Source organism: Panthera uncia (genome assembly GCF_023721935.1).
Source record: "Panthera uncia isolate 11264 chromosome E2 unlocalized genomic scaffold, Puncia_PCG_1.0 HiC_scaffold_19, whole genome shotgun sequence".
Taxonomy (NCBI): Eukaryota; Metazoa; Chordata; class Mammalia; order Carnivora; family Felidae; genus Panthera; species Panthera uncia.
The window spans coordinates 16,954,050-16,975,691 of record NW_026057588.1 but is presented as its reverse complement, the minus strand read 5'-3'; the positions used below and the strand labels follow the sequence as shown (position 1 = coordinate 16,975,691).

The window sequence follows — 21,642 nt, the reverse complement described above, 5'->3', positions numbered from 1 at the left end:
GACCCCAGACACCACAGCAAGTCCCAAACCCGACAGCGGGACACAGCCAGACAACACGATGGCACTGAGCACACAGGTCCGGGCCGCCTGCCTCCTGCTCCTCCTCCTGGCCAGCCTGGCCAGTGGCTCAGCTCTCCGGCAAGAGGTGAGAGCCCAGGGGGCCCGGGCCCGGCACGGTGGCCGGGACCGGAGAGCCAGGCCCTGGGTGGTGGGGGGACTGCTGAGGGCAGCTGGTCCTCTTAGCACCAGGTAGAGCTCGGGGCAGGGACCGGGGTGGGGACGGACGGCCGCCTGAAGTACAGAGATCGTGGCCTGAGGATCGGACTGGGGGCCCGAACTAGTTCCACAGTTACAGAGCACCTGCTCTGTGACAAGTCCTTTTCTAGTCAGTGGGGATCACACAGCGAACAAGGTAGAGGAGAGAAGAGCTTTGCTCTCGTGGAGCTGACGTCCCGGCCGGGGAATTCATCTGTGAACAATTAAAACATAACCAGGATAACTGTCTCGTCAATGGGATCCTGGATAACAGAAGATGGTGATGGCAGCAGAGTGGCCACGAGGGGTGAGGGGAGGACTTCCGACGGACCAGGGGCTGGGAGTCAAGCGGGATGGTTTGTGAGAAATGAAATTCGACCTGGGACTGGGTGACCTGGACCATAAGAGAAGGGGGCGGTAAGCGAAGCCCCGGGGCAGAGGGCGGACGGGTGTCCGAGGATCGGAGGCTGTAGTAAGTGGAGAGGGCGCGGCTTGGAGAGGAGACTGAGGGGCGGACTCCAAGTACTGACTTTCCTCCGCCTGCGAGGGCAGCTCTGCAGGCTAGTTTCTTTTAGCACACTCGCAGGCACTGGGGAGAGGGGCGGAGGGAGAGACTCTTGAGCGGGCGCCACGCTTTTAATCCGACCGATAAGGCGTGAGGCACGAACGGGATGGACGGGGCGAGACGCAGGGAGACTTGCTACAGGCGGGGGTGGCATCCAGGCCAGGGAGGGTGATGTCCCCAAGAAGAGAGAGAGGGAGACGGATCCGGGATGTCTGCAGGAAGAGCTGCCCGAGGGCGGGGGAGAAAAGGCCAGACAGCAAGGCCACTCCTGGGATGCCAGCTGAGCCCCAGGACACCGACCACGCGGGGAGAAGCTGGTCTTTGGGGGCGAGTCTGAGAGCTCCACGTCCCCACCACCCTCACCACCCCTTCTGCTCTCACAGACAGGACAGCTCACGGACCTCCAACCCCAGGACACAGCGGCAGCCGAGGCGGGCTTGAAGGTGAGAGCACCTGCGAGTCCCTTCTGAGCCTCCCCGTCCCTTCCCTGCGCCCAAGCTCCGCTCACTCTCACTCTCCCTTCCTCCCCGCAGCCCGTGCTCCAGAGGCTAAGGAGGCGAGACACCCACTTCCCCATCTGCATGTTCTGCTGCGGCTGCTGTAAAAAAGCAAAGTGTGGGATGTGCTGCAAGACGTAGAGCCTCCCCAGCCTGCCCCCGGACCTCCCTCCCCTCCGTATTTATTCCTGCTGCCCCCTGACTCTCAGTGAATGGACTTGGAATAAAATGGCTCGTTCTGTCTGTTGTTTTCCATCCCAGAGTGTCTGTTGCCCTTTCTCCCTGCCCAAGGCCACTGCCAGAGGCTGGTTCTGGCCCCTGTCTTGCAAGGGCCGGTACTCCGTGGGGCGTACGGGGTTCGTGCGTGCTGGGTTTGGCAAGGAGGCTTGGTGAAGGAAGTTTCTTCCCTGTTCTTCCCTCCCTTCCCCTCTTCAGAGGACCTAGAATTTACGTTGCTACAGCGGGGCTGGAAGTTAAGCCAAGTTTCTTCTCCTTGAAGTCTTCTTGAAACAGGGGTTACAACTTTAGATTCCCCACAAGGGTTCTCAAAGCAAGGTCTGGGGACTCCTCGCAGGGCTCCACAAGGTGGAAACTACGAAAACGTCACTTGTTTTTTTCTTTCACCTTCTTTGCGTCCCGGGCGTACAAGCTCTGTGACACGGGATGACCCCATGGCTCTGACGGTAATGAGCTGTGCGCTCGTGTGCCCCCGTGCTTTAAAAGCGTCCCAGTCTCGATTTCTCATACATTGAGCAGCCATAGATACCACCCATGTAAACAAGAGTTGTTTTGGAGTCCTCGAAGATTTTGCAGAGTAGAAAGGGATTCTGACACCAAAGAGTTTGAGAAAAACCGACGACCTTCCGGACAGGCACGGCGAACGAGTGAGGGGTGGGGGGCTTGTCTCAGAGGAGCACGTGGGAGGCTCTGTGATCTCAGTAAGGACACACGGCATGTGACCCACGTGGGAGAACGCCGTCCACCTCCATGAGGAGCTGAGTTCCCTCCCGTTGTTCTTGGGACCATATCCCCCTCGCTTTATCCCATTTCCCCACTGATAGAAACAGAGAAGATGCATTTCACTATCTTCCCAGCCTCTAAGAAAACATCAGCGCTAGCATGGTGATAAGGGGCCTTGGCCATTTGGGCCCAATGTTTCGTATCCATGGGGAGGCCCGGGTATCCAACGGGGGACCGGTAGATGGCTGTTGTGCCCAAAGATGGGCCAAACATGGCGAAATCTTCTTTTCGAGAGAAGGTGGCCATGCTTATTTTTATGTGAAATTTCCTGATTTTTTAAATATTGGCAGCTGATGAAAGGGATTTTATTTTTTGTAAACAACACTCTGTGAGCCCAACTAAACCCAGCCAGGGAGCCAGATCGGTCCTGTACATCGCCACCCTCTACCTTCTGCTTTGGAAGCCATGAGAGGCTCGCCCTCTGGGAGTGATTTCCCTGAATGGAGACCAAAGGGTGGGAAGAGGAAGGTGAGGTAGACAGCTTAGTCTCCCATTAGCTGCAGGATCTCGCAGGCGGCTTCTCTCCACGGAAACCCCGCCTCCTCATCTGAAAAAGGAGAAGTGTCTCTAGGCTTTGGTTCATCGGGTGATTTAGCTGCTCACGAGTTATGAGTTGAACTGTGTCCATCCCCCGCCACATTTAATTTTTTTTAATGTTTATTTATTTTTGAGAGAGAGAGAGAGAGAGAGAAACTGAGCGCAAGCATGGGAGGGGCAGAGAGAGAGGGAGACACAGAATGGGAAGCAGGCTCCAGGTTCTGAGCTGTCAGCACAGAGCCCGACTCAGGGCTCCAACCCACGAATCACGAGATGATGACCTGAGCCGAAGTCGGACACTCAACCGACTGAGCCACCCAGGCACCACCCACCCCCACCCCCACATTTAAATGTTGAAGTCCTAAGTCCCAGGATTGTGACCCGATTTGGAAATAGGGTCTCTTTATAGAGATAATCAAGTTAAAATGAGGTCAGTAGGGTGGACCCTAATCCAATAGGGCTAGTGTCCTTATGAAAAGCAGGGATTTGGACACAGAGGCCCGTATACAGGAAGAACGCCATGCGAACATGAAGACTGTCACCTATGAGCCAAGGAGAGAAGCCTCGAGCAGATCCTTCCCGCCAGCGCCCAGGATCGAGCCTGCCAACATCTTGACGTCAGACTGCAGCCTCCAGCCCTGGGAGACAATCGATTTCTGTTTTTTGAGCCACCCAGCATGTGGTGCTCTGTCACAGTAGTCCTACCACACCTGCCTGGTTTGGAAGGCTCGGCCGGATCAGAGCGGCGGCTCCCCCTTTAGACACTCTCAGGCTCCCCAGCGCCCCACCCTCCTGTGGCCTGGGGACCCAGGGCTGTCTGTGGATGCGCCTGCCTGTACATCCTACCCGCCCCACGAGACAGCCTCCGGTGCACGCCTAAAGAGGAGCTGGACCCCCAAACGGCACAGGCACACGACCCCAATGGGGTTGGTGTTGAGGCTGAAGGCTGTGCCATATGAGTAGCCCAGGATCTCAGTGTCCTCCTCCGGAGCCCAGGCACCAGGCCCCTCTCTTCTCCGGGACCCAGGCGTTCAAGCCCCACCCCACTCTCAATGGGCCTTTGTCCCTGTCTGGGAAAGGCACGGGCAGAGTCTGACATCATGAAGCCTGAGGTGGGGGTGGGACTCCCCCTCTCCCTCTATCCAGCTTTCTCTGACTCCACACGCCTGGGTCTGAGGGATTTCCCTGCCCCTCACCCTCCCCACCCTGGCCGAGTTCTCCCTTGGGAGAAAGGACCTCCCCTCTCCCCACAAACTGCTCTGGCCTGAATGAGGACTGAGGATGCGCCAGTGTGACTGAACAGCTCCTGGTCAAACCATCCCTACGCTTAATCGCGGCATCGCCAGCTCCCTCCGCCCGTCCCTCCCCGTACAAGCACCTTGCAGAGGTCATGACCAAAGAGGAGGATCGCTGTGGAATCTGGAATCTGCACACAGAGGGTCCTCACCCAGCTCATAGAGTAAACAGAGCCCCCGATAAGCCCCTCTGTGCACCAGGCGCTGTTCTATGGGACAGAGGATGAACTAGACAGACAGGTAGAAACCCTGCCCTCTGGGAGCTCCCGTGCCGGCGCGGAAGGAGCGCACCCAGAGCGCGGCGGGCAAGTGTGCGGAGGGCTCTGGAAGGACAGGGCAGCGTTTGAATGGAGGGGCCCGGCTTGGTGAGACGGGCAGGGCAGGCTTCCAGAGGAAGTGGTGTCCGAGCTGGGAGCCAACAGAGTGCACAGGCTGCGGCCAGTGGCAGAGTGGGGAGCGGGATGGGGTAGGGAGACCTGTCCGGGAGGAAGGAACAGGTAAGTGCAAAGGTCTCCAGGCAGAAGGTGCCGCTGGGTATCTGAGCAACACATTCGTGCACCCGCTCTGTGGTTAGGAAGCTTAACTCTGTGCCAGGAGCCATTCTACAAACAGAACAGACGGAGTAAGCAGGCAAAGCCCTCGTCGTTCTGGAGGCCAAGTTCTCATGAGAGGAGACAGTCAAACCATACGGTCATTTGTGATAGCAAGAGGAGCCTGGAAGGTAGACCAGGATGTGGGCACCCAACCTGCCCCTGGGAAGTGATTCAAGAGAGGGTGGAGGTGACGCTGAAGCCAAGAGCGGGCAGGTCCCGCCTGCTCCTGCTCACACCCTCTGTGGCCTCTTGGGACTGAGGTTATACCTGTTCTTGCCACTGACGTTCCCTAGACACTGAGGACAAGGCCTCCTGTTTCTTAGCCTGAGACTTCCAGGGATATCGGAAGGCCCTCTCAGGGACCCAGAACCAGGGCGCTCAGTGATGGAGGAGGGGGGACAAGGGGGGCCGCTTCCCCCCCGCCCCGTCCCCTCCAGGAAGGAGCTGGTAGAACCCAGGCGTCAGGCTGCCCAGTTCCAGCGGTGGTGACAAGGGCCCCTTTGTGCCCCCCTCCCTCGGGGGCAGGGAGGAGCTGGGCCCTGGAGGCAGGCGGCCCCTGGCACCCGGGGGGAGGGGACGGGCTGGCAAGTGGGGGCCCGGACCCTGGGAGGCCAGGGGACTGTGAGCTGGGCCGGTGGAGCAGAGGGCGCAGAAGCAAGAGCATCCAAGTGAGTACCGCCGCCAAGAGGGGCCAGCGATGAGGTGGAGGGCAGAGGACCGGGACTGAGGGGGCGGCGAGGGGCGCCCAGAAGCACGCGCCAAGGCCAGGTGCTCCGGGCCGTGGATGGTCACCGGCAACTGCCACCAGTTTAGGTTGGAGCAGGGTGCGGGTCAGAACTGCTTTGGGGAGGGGCTGGGACCGCAGCAGGGACAGTGACCGGGCTCAGGGAAGAAACCAGGGAGAAAGAACAAAGGGCCCCCTCAGCATCCCCACGGTGGAAGTTGTGCAGAAACGGCCGCCCGAGGGCTCCTGAGGCGCGGTGGGAGTGTCTGGGGCTGGATGAGGAACAGAAGGACGGGCAGGAGATCAGACACCTGCATCCCGCTGTCTGTGAGGGCGTGAGGGCGGCGGGCCGTGAGCGAGCAAGTTCTAGCACCCGGCACCTGACAGGTGCATGTGTGTGTGTGTGTGTGTGCACGTGCACGCACACACACGCTGCCCCTGGGTCCGCCTGGATCTGCATCAGCGTTCCTCAGCCTTGTTTTCGTTACACCCCACTAAGGAAAAATTGTAGACCTGGTTTTCCTAATCCCACTCCCACCAAGCAGATACACCATATGCATGGTGTATGCATATGTTTATGCACCGCGGCCCTTTCGAGACTCACACTGCATGGGAACCTCTAAGACTTTTCTGGCCCACACCCCAGGAACCAAGTTTTACCCCCCGTGAAAAACAGGTGGCCTACAAGCTTGTTTCACAAGTCGGCCCGGGGCCTGGGGCTGGGCCTCACCTGTGTCTATCTCCTGTGCCTTCCTGTCGCATGTGCAACGGTGGCATCAGCCACGTGGCCGTCAGCGCGCGTCTGGGCGGGTCTGTCCTCAGCCACACCTCATCGTGTGCGCAGGTCTGCGGGTCTTTGTGAGCCTGGCCTGCAGGCAGGTCAGCCCAGGTGGACACGTGCAGCGGACACGAGGCGGGGCAATGCAGCATGCTTCTGTGACTGTGTGTGTGCCGGCACGTTCTGCGGGCGCGGGGGTCTCGGTGCCTGTCTGTGGGTGCGAGGCCCTGACCGGGGTGCGCCCGAGTCCCCGCTGTGTGAGCCTGCTCCTTCTGGTCGGGTCTGGATCTGTCACTTTTCATACCGGCCTTTGCATGTGTCTGACTGTGCATGCGTCTGTGTCCGTGGGAAGAAGGGCGGCGGAGGCCAGGAAAGGCAGCCACTTGGAAACCTTGGCTTTGACCCTGAGGCAACCCACAGAGCTGCCGGGTGCCAGGGACTCACTGACTCCCAACCCCTGGTCCCGCCTGGGCCCGCTCAGAGCCCAGCCAGGAGTGCCGGACTCTTCTCCCATCCCACCTACCCGAGAAGCCCCCCGGGATGAGGCACCCTCACCCTGAGCGAACAGGGCTCTTTTGTAACCGGTCCTGGCCTCTGTTGAGGGTGGGGGACACCAGGGGCCGTCTGTGGGGTGGGAGAGGGCGGCAGGAATTCCCGCGGCATGCCGGGAATGCTGATGCCGTGAAACCCAGTCATTGATGGGCCAGGTCCCTGCCTGCCACCCCCAGGCCTCAGCCGTGGGACATCTGCTCCCTCACCCTACTCACCACCCTGCCTGCCTCCCCCCCCACCCCAATGCTCTGCCGCTCCCCCTTTCCTCCCCAGAGTTCTTTGCCATCACAGCTCGGGGTGGGCCGTGGCCACAGAGTAGCTGCCGGGCCGTGTGGGAGGGTCCCAAGCATCCACAGGCCGCAGAGCCCACACGGGCAGCCTTACGGAGGGTCGCCACTCAGAGCGGACCCCGAAAGAGGGCGGCAGGGGGGCACCTGTCTGACTCTCGTTCCAGGTTGGCTGGCTGACCGCTTCAAGTGAGACCCGAAGACATTCCCAACTCAGGGAGACGGAGGTGAGGGGCGGGGTTCCAACTTCTCTTTCCCCCTGGTTTCCCCCGCTTCCCGCTGCTGGCCCAGCCCTGGCTCTGTCCTTACTTTCTCGAGGTGCCCAGGGGCACGAGGACAAGGAGGCTAATTATCAGGGCGGTTGGGTGGTGAAGTCTGCAGACCCAGAGCTAGGCAGACAGGGCTTGAATCCTAACTCTGCCACTTGCGGGCTGTGTGGCCTTGGGCAAGTTACTTAACCTCTCTGGACCTCAGCTATAAAGTGTGGGTTATAATTGCACCTACCTCAAAGAGATCACATGAATTAATATCACGGAGTAAAGCGCTGAAGCCTCGTACGCAGTCCATGCCATAGAAATGTTTGCAACTACAGATCATAATAATACCAGCAGCAGCTAACATCTGAACAGGCCCCCTTCCTGAAGCCTTAATAGACGCAGCCCTCACCACCACCTCCCCTTTCCAGCTGTTGCTCGCTTGCTGTACAAAATGATATTCCTCACGACACTGCCTCTGTTTTGGATTATGATCTCAGGTACGAGGTAGGGGTGCTGGGGGTCCTGGGGCCCTGAGCAGGCTGGGGTTGTCTCTGTGGGCCCCTGGAGCCCTCAGGGAGGTGGAAGGCGATCGGAGTGGGGGCGGGGGCGGGGGGTCAGGGAGGCCGTGTCCCTCCGCCTCAGTGGTCCCGCTTGCCTGCAGCCTCCCGAGGGGGTCACTGGGGTGCCTGGATGCCCTCGTCCATCTCCGCCTTCGAGGGCACGTGCGTCTCCATCCCCTGCCGCTTCGACTTCCCCGACGAGCTGCGGCCGGCGGTCGTGCATGGCGTCTGGTACTTCAACAGCCCCTACCCGAAAAACTACCCCCCCGTGGTCTTCAAGTCTCGAACCCAAGTCGTGCACGAGAGCTTCCAGGGCCGCAGCCGCCTCCTGGGGGACCTGGGCATGCGCAACTGCACCCTGCTGCTCAGCAGCCTCAGCCCGGAGCTGGGCGGCAAGTACTATTTCCGCGGGGACCTCGGGGGCTACAACCAGTACACCTTCTCTGAGCACAGTGTTCTGGACATCATCAGTGAGTCGCCAGAGGGTGCGCGGGTGCTGCGGGCTGGAGCGGTGCACAAAGTCTTCCCCGGGACCTCTCCAGGGAGGTCTGGGCTGGCAGGTCCAGGGACTTCTCGGTCTGGCTGGGGGGAGGGGTGCAAACCCCAACGCCCACACGGACCAGGCGATCGGCGCAGACTAAGGCCCCGGATAGTTTTATTGCCCTCAGAGGAATATGAGCGCTCTTCCTCTTCTAGAAACAACTCGGAGAAAAGCAGCGGGGCCCAGGGGTTTGGGGTGAGGCCTCTGGATGGATCCCTGTGTCAGCTGGGTGACTGGAGGCAAATTACTTAACTTCTCTGGGCTGTGCTTTCCTCTTCTGTAAGACGGGGATGGGAACAGCACTTAGAGCTCAACCAGTGAAGAGTTACGAGTGCTCAGAGCAGCGCCTGGCACAGGGGACCCTGCTCTGGGTAGCTGGTGATCCGGGAGAAGGCACAGATACCGCTCCCAGACGATCTGAATTTTTAAGAGAAACCAGAACTGTGTTTTTTCCATGTAATCTCCCAATTCCTAAACATTGGCTGCTGATTCAGATTTTTTTTTTTTAATCCTAATTTTAGGCCAAATAAAATGCAGTTCTGGGGCCAGATTTGGCAATCAGAGTAGGGCACGCTGCCTAATGTCTGAGAGGCCCTGTAGCATGGAGCCCTTAGATTCGGATTTCCCATCAGCACGGAGCTAAATGAGCCAGATCACAGCCGTGATGCAGAAAGAGACCCCACTGGCACAGCCAGACACAGACACACCTGCAGGACATACAACACACACAGACGCACACACGGAAAATAAACCAAAGAAAACACGGGAAAGGAGAGAAGGTTTTTTTTTTTTTTTTTATGTTTATTATTTATTTTTGAGAGACAGACCGAGTGTGAGTGGGAGAGGGTCAGAGAGAGGGAGACAGAATCCCAAGCAGGCTCCAGGCTCTGAGCTGTCAACACAGAGCCCGACGCAGGGCTGGAACCCACGAACTGTGAGATCATGACCTGAGCTGAAGTCAGATGCTTAACAGACTGAGCCACCCAGAGAGAAGTTTCTTAGGGGATATAATGTCATAGCCAGAGCACAGATTATGAAGCCAGAGTGACAGGGTTTGAAGTTCAGTTTTACTCCACACTAGCTGTGGTCTCAGTAGAATTCCTCATCTCAAAAATGAGCAAACTAATATTACCCACTTAACTAGCATGGCTGGGAGGGCTGGCAAGTCAAGCTGGTGTCATGGACTCAGGGCATTATTTTCATTATTGCACACCCGTGGTTCATTGTGGAGGACCTCTGGGTGACAGGTAACCGGGAGGAGAGAGGGTCGTAGGGAATTGTCTGCAAGGATGGGGAGGCAACCAGGTACCGAGAATGAAGTAGGACAAGGTAGAGGTGGCCCGTGGCCCGATGCTGCTTCCTCAGCCCTCCCTCCTCCCCCGGCCCCCACCACCCCTGTCTCGTCTAGACACCCCCAACATCGTGGTCCCCCCGGAGGTGGTGGCAGGCACGGAAGTCGAGGTCAGCTGCATGGTGCCTGACAACTGCCCAGAGCTGCGCCCGGAGCTGAGCTGGCTGGGCCACGAAGGGCTGGGGGAGCCCACCGTGCTGGGTCGGCTGCGCGAGGACGAGGGCACATGGGTGCAGGTGTCGCTGCTACACTTCGTGCCCACTAGGGAGGCCAACGGCCACCGGCTGGGCTGCCAGGCCTCCTTCCCCAACACCACTCTGCAGTTCGAGGGCTACGCCAGCCTGGACGTCAAGTGTGAGCCTGGGGGCGGAGCGGGGGGGGGGGGGCGTGCGCGGTGGTCAGGGCCGGGAGCGGGGTCTGCGGCCCCAGCCCCCTGACCCCACACTGTGTCCTCGGCCTCAGACCCCCCGGTGATCGTGGAGATGAATGCCTCGGTGGAGGCCATCGAGGGCTCGCATATCAGCCTGCTCTGTGGGGCTGACAGCAACCCGCTGCCGCTGCTGACCTGGATGCGGGACGGCACGGTGCTCCGGGAGGCCGTGACCGAGAGCCTGTTCCTGGATCTGGAAGAGGTGACCCCCGCGGAGGACGGCGTCTACGCCTGCCTGGCAGAGAACGCCTATGGCCAGGAGAACCGCACCGTGGGGCTCAGCGTCATGTGTGAGTCTCCTGCACGCGCCAGCACCGGCCCCGGGGCAGAGAGGTTAGGGGAAACCGGACTCACGCAGGGCCGCTGGAGTCGGGCCGGGCCCGGACCCTCCAGGCCATATACAAGGTGGAGGTGGAGATGGAGAGGAGGGCGTCAGGTCTAGGCGTTCCGCCTGCTTCCCAAAGTATCTGGCGAACACCTACTGTGACCACTCTCATCCCTGGGACAAGGTGGGGGACAGATGGAGCCCCGCCCCCCGGGGGAAGCCTGTTAAACTCAGCTTCCTGCCCACAGCCTTGGCTGCTCTGGGAGTAGATCTTGGCCCTGGAAATCTGCATTTCAAGATGAGCCCCATTGCAGTTCTAGTGGGAGGGATGAGGGGACCCCGGACCTCACCCAGCCCCTTGCCTACACCGTGTGTATTATGGAGTCCATGGGGAGGGGCTGGTCAGATGAGGTTCTTTGTTAGGGGCTGGTCCAAGGAGAGGTCATTCATTCATTCACTCATTCACAAATATTTATTGAGGCAAAATGCCCAGGGCTGTGGATAATAATAATGACAGCTACAGCCAAGATTTACTCTGAGTGCTTTACACAAATACTCTGCCCCCAGGCATCCCCACGGCTGGCTCTGACCCACCTCTTCTAGACCCAGGGAGGCCCTCCCTCACCATCCCAGTTAAAACTGTAACTCCCTGATTTCCCATTACATTAATTTTTCTCCAAAGCAGTTATCCCCATCTTGCCTCCTATATGTTTATTTACTTACATAGGGTCTACTCACGTGGTTGGAAATCTTCATTTTCCCTTGTTCAGGTTACAGGAGTGCCTGCCACTTGGGTTCCCAGTGGCTCCTGTGAGGTTGGGACTCTGATTAAGCTCCTTTTCCAGAGGCTTGGAGACGTTAGGAGATGGGTCCACTCACAGCTGGGAAGGGGCAGAGCTGGGCTTCAAACACAAGTACTCTGGCTGCAGAGCCCGTGTTGATGTAAACAGGATAAACCAGGACAGGGGTCACCCGAGCCACCCTGAGCTGGTGCGCTCAGGTCAGGGTGGATGGGGTCACGTTGGGGCTGGGAGTTGGCTGGCAGAAGAGGCAGCCTTGGCTTCTGACCATCGGCCCCCTGTCCTGCCCCCCAGATGCACCCCGGAAGCCAATGGTGAACGGGACAATGGTGGCCGTGGAGGGGGAGACGGTCTCCATTTTGTGCTCCACACAGAGCAACCCGGATCCTATTCTCACCATCTTCAAGGAGAAGCAGATTCTGGCCACGGTCATCTACGAGAGCGAGCTGCAGCTGGAACTACCTGCCGTCACGCCTGAGGATGACGGAGAGTACTGGTGTGTGGCTGAGAACCAGTACGGCCAGAGGGCCACCACCTTCAACCTGTCCGTGGAGTGTGAGTACCCGCCCCCCCCTTCCCCTGCTGACTTGATCTTGACTTCCGGCTGGGCTTGATCTCCTTCACCTTCCCTGCCTTGGTGGATGGTCCGGTGGGGGTACCTGGATGACCGGAAGGCATCCGTGCATCCCAACCTGGGGTCAGCTTTGCACCAGCAGGTGAGAATGGGGAAGGGAGGGAAGCCGAATCCACAGCAAGAAATTAAAAGTCCCCCCTGAGAGTACTGTGTTCTCACATCCTGGGGCGTGCTTGTCACCAAAGAGATTTCTGGATCGTGTGGCCTTTTGCGTTCAACAGTAATCACGACCTCTGACCCCTGTGTTGCATTGCTGGGTACCAGGCGTTGCCGGAAGCTCTGTACAGGGATCCGCTCGTTTCATCCGCATGACATTCCCGTGAGGGAGGTTCTAGTCCTGTCTCCCGTTTCCGGAGAAGCAAACTGAAGCCCAGAGAGGTTATGCCACTTCCCCAAAGTCACACAGCCAGAAAACGGTTCAAATCCAGGCACACTGACTCCACTTTTCCGTACTGCCGTAGTTGACTTCATCCTCTGTTATTACATCAGAATACATTGATCAGACAGTTGTGCTGTGCAGAGGGCAGTGTGGCTCTGTGGGATGTGGGGGAGGGGACCAAGAGGGCACCAAGCTTTATTATCAGATACAGTGTAGCCAGAGAGGTGGGGTGGATGCACATAGAAAGCTAACTGTCTTCGAAATGAAACTCCTCATTCCACTGGCAAGCAGCACCTCTCCCGACATCACCACCAACAGCCCTACCCCCACCCTGGCACGGGGCCGCCATTCAGGGCCGCGGCTCCCAAGTCAACGTTTCCGCTCCCTCTCCTGCCGCAACTGCCTCTGGAGTGTCATCTCCATATTTCCATCTGCTTCGTTTTTAGCTCCGGCCTGGCCCTCCGGCACTAGTCTCCAGACTTTTCCGCTCCTGGCCTCCGTGACTCCCCCTACCGTGGTCCCCACCACACAGGTTTGCCGGAAGGCACTGAGCACAATCCATACTCAATACCGTGTATGTGGCGATAATCAGTACGTGCCAGATACAGATTATTTCTGGAGGGCCACCTTCTGTGGCAGAGGGGTGGCCACACAGGCTCTGCTGGCCTTTCACCTCTGCGCACATTCTCTGCCCGCAGCGTCCGAGGTGATCGCGCGTTGTGGGGTCCTCTGCTTTCTCCATGCTTGCCCTCCTGGGCCCGGCTTCCTCCTGCTGCTACGCCCCCTTTCCCTGTCACACCCCAAGCCAGCGGATCTTAGGTTTTAGAGGCGGAGAGCCCCCTGAGAATCTGATGGAAGCCGCGGAACGTGCACACCACCCCATCTCACATACGTTTGTAGTCCCAGACCCCTGTGCAGTAAGAGTGGCCAGCGGTCATGAACGGTCTGCTCTGGGCAGGGTTCTAACTTCCGCGGTGTTACTTTGCTGAGCCTTTGTGGCCACCTGTGAAGCACGTATGTGAGGGAGGAGAAAACCAAGGTCAGAATCCCCCAAGACCATGCAGCTAGGAAGGTTGTTTAGAGCCAGGATCCTTCTGGACTCTCGTCTGCCTCTGCTCTCAAACTCGTGGCGGCTTCGCGTCCCCACAGCCCTTGGGACCCAAGGACTTGCTTAATCTGGCTCGTTCTGATAACGAACACATTGGGAGTGGAAGGCCTTCAATCTGCTGGAGTTGAGAAGGAGCTGTGCCCTGCCCCCCCGCCCCCACCACCCCTGCTGAGCCCTTTAGGCTTCCCCGAGGCCCCTTTCTGTTCCCGAAGGCTTTGTCCTGTAGCACCAGGGGTTTCGTGCTCACTGACAACGGCGGGTGCTCCTAGTGCGGGGTTTCCTGGGGTTTCCCGCTGGCCTGCTGATCCCAGGGCCAGCTCGGCGTGGGACACGCAGGTGGTGCTCGCCTCCCCTGAGTGTTTGTGGGCGGGGACCAGTCTGAGCCGTCGGCACACATTGACCTATTTTGGTCTCACAACAACGTGATGGTGAGGGACTGTTCCTCACCCCGGTTTAACAGAAGGAGACTGAAGTGTGAGCTGGTCGGCATCCCAGCTCTGTCCCCACCTTGCTGCATGGTCCCGGCCAAGGGACTCCACCTTTGCTGCGCCCCTCCGCTGAAAACTGGGTATGAGGGTAGTAGCTGAGCCCAGAGAAGGTTGTGAAGACTGTGGAGATTAGTGAGCCCCGCACAGTGCCTCGCCTGACATGTCCTATGGGCTCCTGGATGCCCGCCCGGCCTTTCCTGCCGCCGAGGTTTTGCTCGAACGCTCCCTCTGCCGGGATGGTTCTGTTGATCTCATCCTAAATCCTCGGGAGCATCGCGCTTGTGAGCCCGCCTTCAGAGTTCACGTAGCTCCTTTCGAGTAAGGACCAATACTCCTGTTTGCACAGATGAAAACTCCATCCTGGAGACCCAGGGAGGCTGAATGGCCTGATCGGGGCAGAGCTGGGCTTCCAGCTGGGCTTCCAGAACTCCCCGCTCTTTGTGGAACTTGGGGTCTGCGTAAGGTCAGTCAGGGTTTCCTAGGCGTCCCGGGCTGCCCGCAAAGCTGCGGAGACACTGAGCACATACGGGCAGAGTGGCGGGAGGCTGTCGTCGAGCACAGCGGCGCAGTCGTGCATGAAAAGTTTTTTTTAAAAAATGTAATAGTTCAGGTTTGTCATTGTTAATGTACCCTGTGGTGTATTAACTCGTTAACACTACGGCAAGCACAGTGCCTGTCTGCCTGGGCAAAATTTGGGCTATACGTATAATTTACTAGATTTAGATGCATGAACGCATTGAGGTTCCAGCTGGAATCATCTCTAGTTTGAATCCGGTCACGTGACACCTGGTCCATCACTGTGACTTGCTTTTTTTTTTTTTTTTCTGGAAATTGAAAATAAGTGGGGGAATTGATGGCCTGAGAGTCTTTTGCCCACGTAAGTGGGTTTTGGTCGGGACTGAGAACAAGAGCTCAGTCTAGAGTGAGCGGACTCTAGTGCTGGATTCTTCAGGAGGGAAAAAGAACTTGGCAACATTCAGGGGCGCCTGGGTGGCTCAGTCAGTTAAGCATCCGACTTTGGCTCAGGTCATGGTCTCACGGTTTGTGAGTTCAAGCCCCGTGTCGGGCTCTGGGCTGTCAATGCAGAGCCTGCTTCAGATCCTCTGTCTCCCTCTCTCTACTCCTCCTCCAGCCTCTCTCTCTCTGTGTCTCTCAAAAATAAATAAACATAAAAAAATAAAGTAAAAAGCAACATTCAAGTTAACTAACTTGGATTTAAATTTTAAAAAAGCAACATTTGAGATCCTATTATAATATCATATCTTGGAAAATGAAAGAAACAACAACAAAAAAACTGGACCAGTCCCATTTTTGTAATACAAATGGCAGCAAAGGGAGGCTCAACACAGTGATCTTGGGGGGAGGATGGGGGCCGGTGCCAGTGGCAGTGGGGGGCCCCCAAGGGAGGGACGGTCAGGATGCAAGGGCGTTCTAGCGATCAGCGGGGCACCTGCAGGACGGCCAGAAAAGGGAGCGTGGGGATTTCTATAGTTCCTACCAGTGTTCACAGAGCTGGGCTGCGTGAAAGGCGTGGTCTAAGTGTGGGGACAGAGTGGAGGCCGAGCGAGAGCCTGTCCTGATGGAAGTAAGAGACCAGCCAAATTGATCATCTAACATGGGTAGGGGTAAGTGCCAGGGAGCAGACCCAAACTCGCCGGCAATGCATAGTCAGGGAAGCGAGGTGCGGTTTCCGTGAGTGGTAGGAGAGAAAGGCGTCATCTGAGCAGAGCAGGGGACTGAGTTCAGCCGATGTCAGGGAAGTGTTCCAGGCTGAGGGGGAAACGCAAAGACCCTGAGGTGGGAAAAAGCTCCATGAACTTTAAAAAACAGCGAGGAGGCCGGTGCGACTGGGAAGGAGCCATGGCGAGAGAAGATTAGTGCGGCTGGGTCCTGCGGGGGCCTTGCAAGACCGGGAAATGAATTTGGATGTCACTGTAAGTGACATGGGGTGGGGGTGGGGGGTCATCACGATCTCATTTGTGTTTTGCAAGGTGAACGAAGAGAGGGTGCAAGAGATTCTGCAAAGGGGGAAGTACAGCTCATCTCTGACGTGGCCGCCGCTATCCTTGGCCCTCAGCCTCTGGGGGGCCTCTGGTCCCCTGAGTCCTGGTCTTTCTTGCCCCCGCAGTCGCCCCTGTGATCCTGCTGGAGTCCCACTGTGCAGCGGCCCGGGACACAGTGCAGTGCCTGTGCGTGGTGAAATCCAACCCCGAGCCGTCCGTGGCCTTCGAGCTGCCCTCACGCAACGTGACCGTGAACGAGACTGAGCGAGAGTTCGTGTACTCGGAGCGCAGCGGCCTCCTGCTCACCAGCATCCTCACGCTGCGGGGACAGGCCCAGGCCCCGCCCCGGGTCATCTGCACCTCCCGCAACCTCTACGGCACCAAGAGCCTGGAGCTGCCCTTCCAGGGAGCCCGTGAGTGGTGCGGGCCGGGGCCGGGAGCCACGGGGGTGGAGGGGGCTCCTCTTGGATCCACACTGCCCTCCCCAAGGCCGACCGAGCACGCGGCTTGATCGGGTGGTAAGGGTGCCCTTCCCGCGTGATACGGAGGGGCTGTCCTGAGTCTGCCTGTGCTCTCCTGGGTCCTCTCCTGGGCCCTCCGGCAGCTAAGCCCTCCAGTCCAGTCAGGGCAAGGACACCCCAGCTGTGTAAATGTTTTCGCTGTCACCTCTGCCCCAGCCTGGCTCCTAAGAACCCGGGTGTCCTCACTACCACCAGCAACCCTGAGGGGGCCTGGGTCTTCTGTCCTCAGACCGCCTGATGTGGGCCAAGATCGGCCCCGTGGGAGCCGTGGTCGCCTTTGCCATCCTAATTGCCATCGTCTGCTACGTCACCCAGACGCGGAGAAAGTGAGTGGCCTGCCGGGGCTCATCTGGGCGTGGGGAGTCTTCCCGGGCTAGGGAGGCGGGGAGGTCAGTTAGAGGCTGCGGGGGGGGGGGGGGGGGGGGGGGGCGAGGGAGGCCTCCCTGTCTGTGTGTGGGAGGGCAGTTCTGCTCTGAGAATGTTCCGAAGGAGAGAGGCTCCCGCCAACACGAGCCACCGCCATTCAGGGCGCGCCGGTGCCTGGGAGGGCACTTTCCCCTGATGCATCCCTGTCCCCTGCGTTCTCTGCTATGGGCCTCCTGCCCTCTAGGAGCCCTCCTCCTGAGCAGGCCGCAGCGTGATGGGGGAATGCCAGCTACCCCTGGCTCGCAACCATGGGGTCGGCCCCAGGTGGTTCCAGGGCCCTGGTGATCCCACACCTCATTTCTGGCAACAAAAACACTCCCGGCCCCATAGAGAGAAGGCTGGAAACAACTCTGGGGTTCCTTGAGTGAAACTCCTAAGGTGGATGGGGTGCAGAAATGGAAGGGAGAGGGAGGCCTGGGACTCCCCCTGGGGCTGACATGTCCTGCCCTGCAGAAAGAACGTGACAGAGAGCCCCAGCTTCTCGGCAGGGGACAACCCCCCGGTCCTGTTCAGCAGCGACTTCCGCATCTCTGGGGCGCCGGAGAAGTATGAGGTGAGGGCCTGTGGCTCCAGCTTAGCTGGAGTACCTGGGTGCCAGGGACACGGAGGGTCTGGGAGAGCCTGGGGGGCCAAGGGGCAGCAGGGAGGCTGGCCCCTCAGAAGGGGCAGGGAGGAAGTGCGGAGGGCTGGCTGCACCTGGGCTGGGCAGGGCGCTCGGGCTGAGGCCGTGAAGGGGGCCGAGGGGCTCCGCCGAGGGCAGCCCCCATCCTCCCCACCCGGGTCTGTGACTGCATTTCCTTCTCCAATAGTCCAGAGAGGTCTCTACCCTGGAATGAGCGCCCCAGGAGGTAGGTTCCGGGGGCCTCAGTGTGCCCGCCTCTGGGCCCTTGTCGGGCCGTGGGGTTGGCGTGCATGTGTGTGCGTTCTCGTCAGGCATCCGGGACGGCTCCTGGTCAAGTCCGGCCCTGCCCGGCACTCCTGGCCTTGTCTATTCTGTCTTGTTGCTGCTCCCTTCTGTCTGTGGCCGCTGCCCCTTGTCTGTGTCCAACGGGTGGGGGCGGGGATGGGGCACATGACAGGGAAGCCGAAGTCACACCTGCAGGATCTCGCAGACTGCGGAGGGGAGCCTCACCAGACCCAAACATAGGGGAAGGACGCACTGAGCCAGGCATTTGCAAATATTTGGAAAGGTGGGATCCCGAGCAGGTGGCTTTAATCTGGGAAGATGCTATGGGTTGACTTGCATGCCCCTCAAATCCCTATGTTGAAGAGGGCTTCCCGGAGACATTGAATTTGTAGGTGACTTTCGGGCTCAGCAAGGAAGAGGTGGTTGTGCGTCGGGGCACCCGTGGGGGCAAAGGCCCCAGGGTGGGACGAGAAAGGAGGTTCACGTGGGGCTTTGGGACTCAACTCTGGGGCCGTGCAGGCACAAGTAACCGCAGCCTCTGGAAAAGGTGGAACGAGGGCCTCCTAACGGGCTGGTTCTGTTCCTAGAGCGAGAGGCGACTGGGATCTGAGAGGAGGCTGCTGGGCCTTCGGGGGGAACCCCCAGAGCTGGACCTGAGCTATTCTCACTCGGACCTGGGAAAACGGCCCACCAAGGACAGCTACACCCTGACGGAGGAGCTGGCCGAGTATGCTGAAATCCGTGTCAAGTGAGGGGGTGGGGGCAGCCCGCGTGGCCACCCCTCCCTCGGGACCCTCACCGGCCCCTACTGGCTATGGGCTCCCTTGCTCCCCAGAGCGGTGAGGGCTGGGGCAGGAAAGGGATGGGGCAGGTGACGGTGAGGTCCTGGGGGCCCGGCCTCCCCTCCTTCCCAGCTGCCCCCACCCTGCCAGCACCCACCCCGCACTGTGGCTCCTCTCTAACCTCCTTTAACCTCATCTGTCCAGAGGGGAGCTCCGTCTGTCTGTCCGTGTTATTTATTGCTGCCCCCTGCCTGGTCTCCTGCCCCCACACCCGGCCCCAGGGCCTGTACAGAGGGACATGAAATAAATGCCCTGAATCCAAATACCTATCTAGATACTGATGACTCTTTTTAAAATTTCTTTTTAAAGTTTATTTATTTATTTTGAGAGACAGAGACATTGTGAGTGGGGGAGGGGTAGGGGGGGGGAGAGAGAGAATCCCAAGCAGGCACTGCACTGTCAGCACAGAGCCCCACACGGGGCTCGAACTCACAGAACTGCGATATGGTGCCCTGAACAGAACCCGAGATTTGGACACTTAACCGACTGAGCCACCCGGGCGCCCCGATCCTGATGATTTCTGATCCATCCTAGGGGAGCCAGCGTCGCCCTCCTCGCCCTCTGCAAGGCCCCGTGTGGCGACGTGGGCCCAGGAATTCTAGCCCTGAGCCCAGGCCAACTGCCCTGAAGCCGCTCCCACTCGGGGCTGGCAGCTGTGAGCTGAGTCTGGCCCCTTCGCTCACTCCCATTCCCTCCTGCGCTCTGCTGGGCGGGGTGACCGCAGGTCGGGGTGACCGCAGATCTTACCGTCTCGTAAGCCTGTGTTGGTTTGACTGCCTTCCCCCCATGTTCGTGCCACAGTCTGTAGCTTCAGCCTCTCCCACCTCACTCATTTGGTTCAAGAAACATTAATTAGGCACCAGCTGTGTACCAAGCCCTGTCAAGAAGCTCAGGCTATCGTGGGAAGGGATAGGACAACCCTGTGAAGGTAAGAACGCTGCGGCTCCGAGAAGCCAGGTGATTTCCCCAGGGTCCCAGGGCTAGGAAATGGAGTGGCCAGGCCCTGGACTCAGTTCTTCGTTTTCCATAACCCCTGTTGGGAACGTGAAGAGGTTAATTAATCTCCACTTACCTTCCCTAACAAGTATGACAGTGGCTCTCACAATGGTCCCTGTACCAGCGGCATAAGCGTCCCCTGGGAACCTGTCAGAAAGGCACATTCTCAAGGCCCCTTGTCAGTCTGCAGGAACTAAAAGCTCGGGGGTGGGGGGGCGGCAGTCTGTGTTTTGACGAGTCCTTCGGGTGATTCTGAGGCGTCGATGATTCTGAGGCGTCGATGTTCGGGAACCTAGGGGAGCCGAGGCACAAAGGTTAAGTCACGTCCTTGAGGTCCCCCAGCTGGTGACTGCACGGCCCCAACCTGAGCCCAGAGCCGGGCTCCCGCCACTGTGCGCTCCGCCATCTTGAAGCAACGGGGGCTCACGGGACGGAAGGTGCTGAGGGAGCGGGGAGGACAGGGCCGCAATTGGGCCGCGGGCCCTGGGCCGGGGCTGTTCTCCCTGCTCTTTGAAGAAGGCAGAGGATACCACAGAGGCCAAAGTCAAGGCTGAGAGGCGGGACTAACCAAACCATGTCCGGAGGGAAAGTGATGAGGCCGCCTGCGGCTAGGATGCCGAGTCCACTTGCAGGAGCAAGAAGGGGCCGTGGGTGGTCGCGGGGCTGTGAGCAGTGGGGAGGGGACCGACCCCAGGCCTAGCCCGAGCCCCTTCCTCCCGGAGCCCTCTTGGTCCGGTAGAGAGAAGGACGTTGAACAAATGACCTCACACGTGATGCCCGACTGCCACCGATGACGCCTGCTCCCGAGGGAAGTGCAAGGGGGGCTTTTAGAGCCCGGGACGGAAGTGTGCCTCGGGGTCTCAGGGGTCGGGGGAAGCGTCCCGATGACAGGAAAGTCTCACAGGAACACAGCGTGTGAAGGCCCCCCCAAGTGGGAACATATTTGGCAAGATCCCGGGAGCCGAGAGGAAGGACGGAGCGTGGCGGAGGATGAGGCAGAGAATCGTGGGGACTTCACAGGAGCCACGGGGGAAGTTCCGAGCAGATCTCCTGCGCAACGCAGGGACCCCGCCCTGACGCACCTGTCCTCTGACGACAGACTCTGGCTCCGGCAGGTCTGGGCTGGTAGGAAGGCCCCTAAGGACTTCGCCCCGAGGAGCAGAGCAGTGTCAATAATGAGGGACTCCGGTAACCCTGTGCTGCCCAAAGGGCCGCCCGAGTGCCATGCTGGAGAGCAACTTCTACATTAATACTGATGTTTCATTCGGCATGGATCGGAACAAAAGGAAAGCGACACGCCAAACTGGTGATTGGGTTGTTTTTTTGTTTTTTGTTCGTTTTTTAACAAAAGCTTAGGATGAGGCTGTTTAAAAAATAATCAGTCAAGTCGGGGTGCCCGGGTAGCTCAGTCAATTTAAGCATCCAACTCTTTCTTGATTTCGGTTCGGGTCATGATCTCACAGTTTCGTGAGATCAAGTCCCGCATCAGGCTCTGTGCTGAGAGTGGAGCCTGCTTAAGATTCTCTCTCTCTCCCTCTCTCTCTCTCTCTCTCTCTCTCCCTCTGCTTCTCTCCCCCACTCATGCTGCTCGTTCTCTCTCTCTCTCTAAAATAACTTAAAACCCCACTCATGCTAATTGTTCTCTCTCTCTCTAAAATAACTTAAAACAGTCAAGTGAATTGATTTAAAGAGATGTATGAAATAAAGGACAGACAGAACAAAAGTCCTGAAGGTCATAGGCAGACCTCTAAAGTTTACGGAAAACGAAGTGATCTGATACAAAGACCGTCTCTTAGGAGGGACTAACATTCAGCGATGACACACAAGGAGGACCGGAATTCGGGATATCACACTCCACCCCTCTCCTAGACTCCCCCCAGAATTCATCTCTTCCATTGACACGTGGTTCCTGAGCACCTATTATGTGCCTACTAAGCATCTACTGAGCACCCATGCTGGGCTCCAGGGATA

The 21,642-nt window shown here is 58.6% G+C and overlaps 2 protein-coding genes across 2 annotated transcripts; both read left to right on the top strand.

Annotated features, from left to right (window-relative positions):
• Positions 1 to 1,560, top strand: HAMP (hepcidin antimicrobial peptide). Its single transcript, XM_049621070.1, has 3 exons — positions 1 to 145; positions 1,204 to 1,263; positions 1,354 to 1,560. The coding sequence occupies exons 1-3, from the start codon at positions 59 to 61 to the stop codon at positions 1,456 to 1,458; spliced, it is 252 nt and encodes an 83-aa protein (XP_049477027.1). The 5' UTR covers positions 1 to 58; the 3' UTR covers positions 1,459 to 1,560.
• Positions 1,561 to 8,020: 6,460 nt separating this feature from the next.
• Positions 8,021 to 18,926, top strand: MAG (myelin associated glycoprotein). The gene is made up of 8 exons (XM_049621071.1): positions 8,021 to 8,390; positions 9,870 to 10,166; positions 10,275 to 10,532; positions 11,662 to 11,922; positions 16,105 to 16,392; positions 16,730 to 16,826; positions 17,380 to 17,479; positions 18,421 to 18,926. The coding sequence occupies exons 1-8, from the start codon at positions 8,051 to 8,053 to the stop codon at positions 18,583 to 18,585; spliced, it is 1,806 nt and encodes a 601-aa protein (XP_049477028.1). The 5' UTR covers positions 8,021 to 8,050; the 3' UTR covers positions 18,586 to 18,926.
• Positions 18,927 to 21,642: the final 2,716 nt, after the last annotated feature.

Bases quoted from the DNA above. Each gene is read 5' to 3' on its own strand.
- HAMP (XM_049621070.1), top strand. From the start codon at position 59: ATGGCACTGAGCACACAGGTCCGGGCCGCCTGCCTCCTGCTCCTCCTC. The intron at 146-1,203 runs GTGAGAGCCCAG...CTGCTCTCACAG, and splicing joins GCTCAGCTCTCCGGCAAGAG to ACAGGACAGCTCACGGACCT. The intron at 1,264-1,353 runs GTGAGAGCACCT...TCCTCCCCGCAG, and splicing joins CAGCCGAGGCGGGCTTGAAG to CCCGTGCTCCAGAGGCTAAG.
- MAG (XM_049621071.1), top strand. From the start codon at position 8,051: ATGCCCTCGTCCATCTCCGCCTTCGAGGGCACGTGCGTCTCCATCCCC. The intron at 10,533-11,661 runs GTGAGTCTCCTG...CCTGCCCCCCAG, and splicing joins CGTGGGGCTCAGCGTCATGT to ATGCACCCCGGAAGCCAATG. The intron at 17,480-18,420 runs GTGAGGGCCTGT...TTCTGTTCCTAG, and splicing joins GGGCGCCGGAGAAGTATGAG to AGCGAGAGGCGACTGGGATC.